General features: G+C 35.5%; 1 protein-coding gene across 1 annotated transcript; it reads right to left on the bottom strand.

Annotated features, from left to right (window-relative positions):
• Positions 1 to 279: 279 nt before the first annotated feature.
• Positions 280 to 7181, bottom strand: LOC106450651 (villin-2-like). The gene is made up of 25 exons (XM_013892356.3): positions 7012 to 7181; positions 6847 to 6896; positions 6320 to 6394; positions 6134 to 6233; positions 5987 to 6055; positions 5670 to 5906; positions 5406 to 5583; positions 5040 to 5172; positions 4646 to 4805; positions 4416 to 4566; positions 4212 to 4312; positions 3970 to 4128; positions 3521 to 3589; positions 3372 to 3440; positions 3150 to 3287; positions 2926 to 3054; positions 2654 to 2801; positions 2531 to 2541; positions 2308 to 2448; positions 2090 to 2215; positions 1882 to 1944; positions 1670 to 1771; positions 1133 to 1388; positions 845 to 1056; positions 280 to 754 (listed from the first exon to the last, which is right to left on the bottom strand). The coding sequence occupies exons 3-25, from the start codon at positions 6373 to 6375 to the stop codon at positions 641 to 643; spliced, it is 2922 nt and encodes a 973-aa protein (XP_013747810.2). The 5' UTR covers positions 6376 to 6394; positions 6847 to 6896; positions 7012 to 7181; the 3' UTR covers positions 280 to 640.
• Between the last annotated feature and the right edge of the window lie 1790 nt (positions 7182 to 8971).

Below are 8971 nucleotides of genomic sequence, written 5' to 3' on the forward strand. Positions count from 1 at the left end.
TATCATAAAAAATATTACATGGAGTCTCCTAAAATTTAATGGGTTCTCTCTTTCTTAGATCCTTGTTTATTGCGGCTAAATTATTTTTAGATGGGCGTTTAGTTTGTTGTGAAGTTTGTCTGATGGTAAATGAAGCAAATTGGTAGCTTCTTGATAGGGTAAAGAGTTCTTGGGATCTTTTGGTATAAAAATAACTGGTTCTAGTGGCTGTGGTACATAGTTAGAGACTGATACACAAACCAAACCAGTTATAAACATGCATAAAGCTTCAGCATCAAATAACAAATGTTCTTAAATAATCACAACAATGGAAGATCCAATTCAAAAAAAAAAAAATCTTACCCAGTCACAAATCTGTCCCGGGTAAAACAATCTATGATCGTCATTACAAGAAACCTCATTGTGCTGTAAGAAAATATCAAGAATCAAGTCCAAAACCAAACCCATGACAGAGAGAAGTAGACGAGTCAAGGTAAATAATATTGAAGAGAAACAAATAAAAGAACACTCTTCAAACAACCAACAACAAATTGACTGACCACATAAAAAAACCATTCAGTAATAAACTGAATTTCAGGAGTGTGTAATAAAGGATTTTTGAGATGTTTTTTTTTTCTTTTGCATTGGTCTAGGAGTGTTTCTAGAACAAGTCGAATTTCCTCTTAAGAAGATCTTGCTTCCAACGAGGTAAGTTGTTGAATGCTTCTTTCTCCATCCCAAACACACTCTGGAACTCTTCCTCAGATAGATAAGCCTTTGATCACAGCAATACAAAAACAAACCGGTAAGTTAGGAGATAAGGAGAGTGATTCAGCTTATAATACTAACTATATAACCAGCTCACCTCTCTTTGCTTGAAATCGATTCCAGTCACAGGGTTTTCAGATTTAGCTCTCAGCTGTTCATAGGTGAAAGTTGCACCACTTGCGTCTATAACAGAATCATCTTGCTCCGCTGTTTCCTCCTGCTTTGCTTCTGGCTCTTCTACTGCAGGTGAAACTTCCTCTTCTACTTTGGTTTCATGACTAGCTTCTTCTGAAGCATCTGCTTCTTCATCTGTGGATGATGAAGATAGATTAGTCAATTGTGTAAGCGAGTTTTTAAAAACGTGAAAGAAAGGAGTGAAACTTACTCTCATCTGGTGGGTTGGAGCTAGTGGATCTTCTTGTAGGAGAGGTATCAGTTGATTTCGGATTCTCAGCAACGAGAACTTGGGAGAGAGCAGCCACTGCTGCTGCCCTCTGTGAAGCCTGGCTCGTTCCCGCTGGCCTCGGTGGTGGAGGAGATTTAGATGATGGTCCAGAAGAATTGAACGCTGATGTCAAGGCGGCTAAAGCTTCAGCTCTTTGTCTTGGACCCTCTTGACTTCCGCTTGATCTGTCCTGGCTCTGCAGTGAAAAGGGATTACTATATAAGTTCACTTATCAAAGCTAAACATTCTTAAAATTACTCTGTGACGAGTTAGGCTTGAGTGCTTGACTAAAACAGACAAAGATGAACCTCATTGATGTGTTCAAGCAGAGCTTAGTCTAGACCCCAACAGGCTTGTAAGTCATTGTCTAGATTTAGTAAGATCTAAAACGGGTCTTTTGGCTTAAATGTTTAGAACTGTGTCCAGATTCTAACCAGTACAAGACTTAAATGCTAATATCTTTAGATAGACATTTACCGAATATGATGGCTTGCTACCAGAAGAATTAAATGCAGAGTTCAAGGCAGCTAGTGCTTCAGCTCTTTGCCTTAGTCCTTGGTTCCCACCGCTAGACTTATCCTGCAACACAAGAATAAAAATATCATGACCAAGAAGCCAGAACAAGCAACAAGAGCGCTTCTCCATTGCCTTAAGCACCAGAGAAATAGTAAAAGCAAAAGGTCTAGTACCTCCACAACGTGGTGAGTGCCAAACAACAAAGCTGCTTTCTTCTGGAATGAGTTTCCTTGCACCTAACGTCACAAGGAGAAAAAAAGAGCAGAGTGTAAACTAAAAGCCACAACAACACAAGAATACAAAATATCATGACCAATAAAAAATATCAACACAAGGTACTATAAGAGTTGTTCAAATCCCTCTTCAGCACACTGAACTTACAATAGCTTTAGTGGAGTCCCAAGAAAAGTAAGTGGTGAAGAAGCATGGTTCGTTCCCTTCGGTGACTTTGTAGAGTGGAACTTTAGGAGACAAGCCCTCCAAGGATCCAGCACGTTCAACGTATTTCTACACATAAAATATAGCAATATTGAGCAAACAGTACTAAAAAGGAGAGAGAGAGAGAGAGAAGCAAAGTTGATAAGGAGGAGTTAAGTTACTTGGCCAATCTCAAACACAGTTTGCTTCTCCTTGGGGTCAACACATTGACCAACCCAGACAAAGACTTCAGCATGAGTGTCGAGCAAATATACATCCTCTGTCAAGAGATCATCTTGAGCAAAGTTGTAGATCTCTTCAACCTGTTGCAGAGAGCATCTTCTTATAAAAATATATATATACATCTAGAATCAAGAAGGTTGTGTAAATTCATCAATAACTCACCTGAAACTTTCCTGAGGGGGATAGAGGCAGACATATTTTAAAGAAAAAGAAATGATACAGTTAGAATATAGAAATGTGAAAATAAAGATCACAACTATCTTAATCTTATTATTATATGTTCACCTCTGTTGATAGAAAATGAGTACAAGTGAGGATCTCTGACAGTCTCAGATGCTGCCTTCTTGCTGGTGAAGTTCTGTTTTCCTCCAAGTGCAAACCAAAAGGTTGAGCTCTCTGTTCCTTCTTTGGCATGCTTGAGAGTCATCCCAGGCTGGCTTACCAAAACGAGAAGAAGTTTAAAATATTTATAAAAAAACTCTATCATGATTTTCATGTAAAACTATAGAGCATATATTTTAGGAAGATTCAAACCCAAAATAAGATCTGAAACTAACCTTCAAGATCTCAGCAACTTTAGCAGCTAGTTCCAGTAGCTCATGCGCACTTTGATTTCCATGCCAAAGGAACATGGAAGTACCAGATTGCAGTAGAAAGCACTCATAAGAGTTTAAGGATGTTGCCACCTGAAAGGAAGTATCACAAAACAAATGATTAATCAAAGAGTAATCTGTCTCTCTGTTAGTACAATGCTTAGAAACAAAGAATACAATTCAAGTACCGGTTCAACTTGAAGTGCCTTATGATTGTGAACTCCAGTTCCAGATACTTGAATTAGTGCAATTGAGTCTGGTGTGTAGGTTTCATCTGCTGAACCCTTCTCTTCCACCATGTTCTTGTACCCAGAGCTCAATCCACCCTAGAAACTCCACTTACATCATATTAATCACCGTGTTTTCTCTTCCAAGACATACATCACATTGTAAACATCATTACAAAGTACCTTTAGGATAATCATAGGCTGGAACAAAGCAACAAACTGTGGAGGCTCTTTACCCTCGTATATACGTCCCTGCAAGAAGAACCAGTCATTCATCGATCTTTTCTAGTAAATATTCATCATTGCTGTTAATAAAAGTAAGTCATTTGTACCTGCACAGGTCTTCCCTTCAACGAGTTTGACATTGTATTCGCCAGTCTAAGTGCTGTTTCTTGGTCATCCTAGATAAGGGAGAAGCCAAATAACATTACAAGTACTAACACTACAGGAACCAATAACTTTTGAGGCAAAACTGCAGCACTTAATGGTTACTCTCAGTACTCATATGTAGTACAGAGAAACTTAGACATACCAAATGATGATTCTAAATTAATCCTAGCCGAAATGATTTTCTTAAATCCATTTTAACCACCATTCTAATTTAATTTAAACCATTCTAAATTGATTTAAATCGGTTACATTAAGTAATAATGTTAGTACAAATCCACAAATTTGTCTAATTTCTTTGTCTTGTATATCTAATTTTGATAATTTATCCAATACATAGAAGTTTAAACATTGGCTTTTTATATTTTTGCCATGATGTGTACATTAAAATTACCTGAGTACTATTCTTTCCAAACCAGCAGCACAAGAAAAACTCGTCTTTCCTATCACCAGAATGATAGGTGTAAAGGACCAAATAGCAGTCCCCAGAATAGAGCTTCCCAATATCTTCTTTAGGTAACGGAGTCTTAGCTTTGCCATTAACATACCAAACCTAATACATAAGCATAACAGAAAAACATCAAAATGGAGTTAATACACAGAAGAATGCTTAAAATAAAGAAGACAAAAACAGACCTCCAACTTTCCACCAGCTTCAAGAAGAGGTGGAACATCCTCATTCACTGGTGCACTTTTCGCAATCCCCTTGAGCCCAACACCTTGTTGCTTCAACAAAGCTAGAGAAACAATGCAGTGCATCAATAGTAAGTCAGGCCTTAAAGAAACACTGTTAATGTTTTTATTTAATCATTTTCAGTTTCAAAAGTGTTTTATTTTTACCGGCGACTTTTCCTCGTCCTTCTTCGTTACTAGGAGCGGATGAGCCTGATGGCCAAGAGTCAAAGTTAGACTTGAAAGAGTGAGACTCATAGCCTTGGATGACACGTGTGACACGTGTTGCCTTTGGCCTGTTTTCACTTGCAAGATAGTCCTGGAGATGAAAAGGTTAAAAAAAAGTGAGAAGCCATGATTGAGATAAATGATGATAATGTATCCACTTTTTTTTTTACCTCAACAGATTGACTAGCAGCTTTCCTCTCATCCACTTGAGTTACTCGGCCAACCCAGATAAAAACCTCAGCACCACAGTCCAAGAGGTAACACTTAGTGTTCTCCAGCATAGACTTGGTTAGATCACCGTCTATAGCTTCCATCTGACCATCAATGACGCTAAACAAAAAAGAGTAACAACATGTCAAATACATCCATCATAATGTAGACACTACTGCAAGAGCCGGATCTGAGATTTTGGGAGCTATATAAACATTTCTATAAGAATTTTAATAAAATTATTTTTTCGTAATTTGGTGCTATCTCTATATAAAAAACTTTGGAAGCAAAGGCCAATGTTTCACGCGGCTGTACGATCCGGCCCTGACTACTGCAGAATATATATATAAGTACCTGTAAAGCTTAGGTGGAGTTGATTCAGGGATGATATCATCATCATTAGCAACTTTCCTTCCTATTGGAGCAAAACCACCAAAGAGGACCCAAAACTCACCAGAATCTGATTCTGTATCTAACTTTCCATCATCTGTTAGCAAATCAGATAATAAAAACATTAAGTTTCGATCTACAAACTAGGGATGGACAAAATATTCGGATCCGAAGAATCGAAATGAATCTAATCCAAAAAAAGTAGTACAGAACCCGAACCAAAACCAAAACTGATTAAATATCTGGCTGGATTCATAATTTTTAATCTATTAGTTATTTTAGATAGCAATATCAAGGGGAAACAAAGGAAGAAGATGCAATGCAGCTTACCAACAATAGCAACATCACAAGTTCCTTCATGATACTTGTCTTTCAAATACTGAACGACTTCCAAAGCTTTGGCTCTCTCCTGGATGTTTGAATTAGCACCGTTGAACTGGTAGATCTTTTCCTTGGTGTCCAAGATAAACACATCATCATGATTCAGCGATGAGCGGGCAAAAGGAACCTACAAACACAAAAATACAAAGAACATAAGGTAAAGAACAAGTAAATGTATTTGTGATGCAAAAGAGAGTGAACTAGTTTTTAAACCTGCTTCAAACGGATTGCACGTTTGCCTTTGCAAGTATACAACCGTGTTTCGAACACCTCTTCTTCAGGTGTTTTGAAACCAGACGCAACACCACCTTCTAAAGGTATAATACATGGCTTGAAGTAAGACAAGAATTTGTCAGACTCATGACCTTGAATTTCCCTGTGTTGGACAGCACGGCCACCGAGAACCGCGTCGAGTTCAACTGTCTTAACAGCTGCTGTTCCAGCTTCATCCTGAATCCATCAAAACCACAAGTTAGTTAATAACCAACATCAACCAAAAACAAAAAAAAAGAGTGTTGAACAAAAGGTACCTGACTAGTGTCTTTCCCAATCCAGAAATGAATATCAAACAGATACGCACCTCCTTTGTTCTGTGTGGTCTGAACATAACACAAAGTGATTAAATATAACAATAGGATTGCACATTTTTCATTCTGTTTTAGTAAGAGATTACAAACCTGCAAGACAATGTAAGTGTCTCCCATATAGAACTTTCCATGCTCAGACTTTGGCACTGGAACAGCTTCAAAATTTTCGATTCTCCATATTTCAGTTCCTCTAGATAAAATAAAAATGTTCAAAAAGTGTTAAACATCCTCATACAGGTTCCAAACATTCAGAATCAATAGAAAAGAAGCTAATACGGTTTCTGTCCAGCTCCTTGAAAGGCAGGATCCAGTACTTTCGTTGACCCAGACATGTCGTACGACGATCAAAATCTACACACGCAAAATGAAGCTGTTCAGTTTCAAACGAAATGTAACAATGAGAAGCTGATCACCCACCAAAGATCTCTCAATTATAACGTATCTCCCATTACTCAACATTCATAATAAAAAAAAGTTTAATTCAATCGGATCATGAAAATGTTCCATGATCCAGGGGAGATCACTGTAATAAAGTCATCGATCATCAGTGAAACTTATCAAAAATCTCGATCATAGATTTTTTCAAATAAAAATCGAAACTTTGGAGGTTTACAGAGATTGATCACAGATGATTTAAAATACCCACAAAGAAAAAATCGAGACTTTACATAAAAGAGAGACATTTCGAAACGATTTAAGCAGATCGAGAATCAAAGGCAAAACAAAAACAGAGAGGGATCTCAGAGGAACACAATCAAATGATCCGCATTAGTCAAACATGGATCGGGATTGAAAGACGGTACCTGTAGAGAGATCTGTGTGTGGCAGGCAGGCACTAAGAGATGGAGAAGAGCTGGAAGAAGATCAGAAAAACGAAAAAAAAATGAATTAGACAGAAGAAGAAGAAGAAAGGAAAGAGAATTGAATTATTATTTGGAAAGTGTATTATGTGTGAGCTGTGTTATTACCTTTTTTAATTCTTTTCCGAACGTTTTTGTCTCGTAGATTTACAGTAGAGAGAGAGAGAGAGAGATGAATAATATTGCCGACGACGAGGCGAAGAAGAAGAAGAAGAAGAAGAAAGAGGGAGGAGAAGAAGACGAGAGGTTCGAGAAAAGACGTTAAGAGACTGTCAAATTTAAGGCAGAGGAATAAGATCCGGTCGTTATTACACCGACCAATGTTGGCTTTTCAATTTTTTTCTCATTTTTATTTACCACCACTTTTTATATATCACACAAAGACACAAATTAAAACATTAAAACATTAAACCCGAATTTAACCCATGTTTTTTGAATTTTGGGAGATTATATAGACTTATTTGGAGAAAATGTATAAACACTATGGATGATTAAGCTATTTTCATTAATGTTTATTTCTAAACTGGTAAAAAAATATTTTAGTAAATATTGGTGGATTAGTAATTAAACATTAGTCTTACTCCTAAATTTAAAGAGTTAATATATTTATGTCTTGTAGATTTTATATTGTAAAAAAAAATTAGAATTTATCTTAAGATGTTTGTAATTTTATATTTTCTCTGTTTCTTAAAGAGTGTTTTTTTTTGTTACATAAAAAATATCGTTTTAGATTTTCAATGCATTTTTTTATTATTTTCAGCTGAATATTAATCGTAAAATACATTGATTTAATAAGTAAATTTATTTATCTTAAATATTATTGATCAATTAGACGTAATTAATGAAAATATAAATATATTTTAATTATTTTTTTAATATGTGTGAAAAATGTCTAAGTGACATTTGTAATTAAACGGAAGGAGTATATCTTGGGATTGGCCTTTAATACATGGCTATGTAGGTTAAGATTGGATAGATTTTTTAATTAAACACTATTTAAATGAGTATTATCAGGCCTAAGTATTATATTGTTCAAAAAATCGTTAAATGGTAATTATATGATTCAAAAAGGATTAGTGTCTAGATGGCGTTTATACTGATTTTTTTTTGAAAAAATATATCTTTTTACAAAATTGTTTCGTTAATAGTCAATTTGCCACATATATAGACGTCTAGACACCATCAAGAAGGAGTTTTAGAACATCAGTATATCATAGAATGTTGGAAAAAGAAAAAAATCTTATGAGAATACATAAGATGTATCAAGTATATGTTGTTGATGGAGAGATTGGTCTCATCATTTCACCATTGCAGCATGACAGGGTGTCTTGTTGTAGCATGTGAATTTGCACGATTGATATAATAAAAGAATACGATCATAATTAATAATACAATAATCCTGATATAAATATAGAACAGCCTTATTTTCTACTTTTAGCAGAGGTATGGACCATGAACATGGATCGTACTCCTTTTGTTCTCTCTTACTTCTTTTTCTCATGTTTTTTGGTATATGCGAAATGTACTTTGGAATATATAATCATAATAATTGTGATCTTTTGAAAAAGAGATTTTTAGAAGGGGTTTTTGCCAAAACTAACCCACAACTTGATTTTAATCCCAAACCTATACCCAAACTTGAATCAAATGCAAAACTAACCTAAAAGCCTAGTGAAATTACAGCTCAGCCCCTTGTGACCAAACAAAAAAACAGAAGCCATTTTTACGAATATAGCCCCAGTAAATCGTCTGAGTCGTCTGAATTGTTGGAAGTCGTCTAGACGACTGAAGTTTCAGTCGTCTGGTACCAGCTTATTTTAAAAATAATTTATAAATCTTGTAAAAAATATTTTGATGCGTGAAAAATAAAAATCAAGTAATTATAAACAGTTTTAAGTGATATAAATTAAGATATGATAAAATTGATTTGTTTTGAAGATAGATGAGTGGAAGTAGTGAATCATGAAATACTTTGGTTTAGGAGTTTGGCAAACATATGTTGTAGTATTGTATGGATTGTTAGGGTTAGATTTTGGAAAACTAAAATGTTTTTTTCAGAAATTAGTTT

This window comes from Brassica napus, chromosome A5, assembly GCF_020379485.1.
Source record: "Brassica napus cultivar Da-Ae chromosome A5, Da-Ae, whole genome shotgun sequence".
Classification (NCBI taxonomy): domain Eukaryota; kingdom Viridiplantae; phylum Streptophyta; class Magnoliopsida; order Brassicales; family Brassicaceae; genus Brassica; species Brassica napus.

What these genes read in the sequence shown, in the direction of transcription:
- LOC106450651 (XM_013892356.3), bottom strand. Translation starts at nt 6,375, where the DNA reads ATGTCTGGGTCAACGAAAGTACTGGATCCTGCCTTTCAAGGAGCTGGA. An exon ending in TTGTGATGTTGCTATTGTTG is followed by an intron (nt 5,173 to 5,405) that starts GTAAGCTGCATT and finishes ATTTGCTAACAG; the next exon opens with ATGATGGAAAGTTAGATACA. An exon ending in AAGCTGGTGGAAAGTTGGAG is followed by an intron (nt 4,129 to 4,211) that starts GTCTGTTTTTGT and finishes CTTATGTATTAG; the next exon opens with GTTTGGTATGTTAATGGCAA.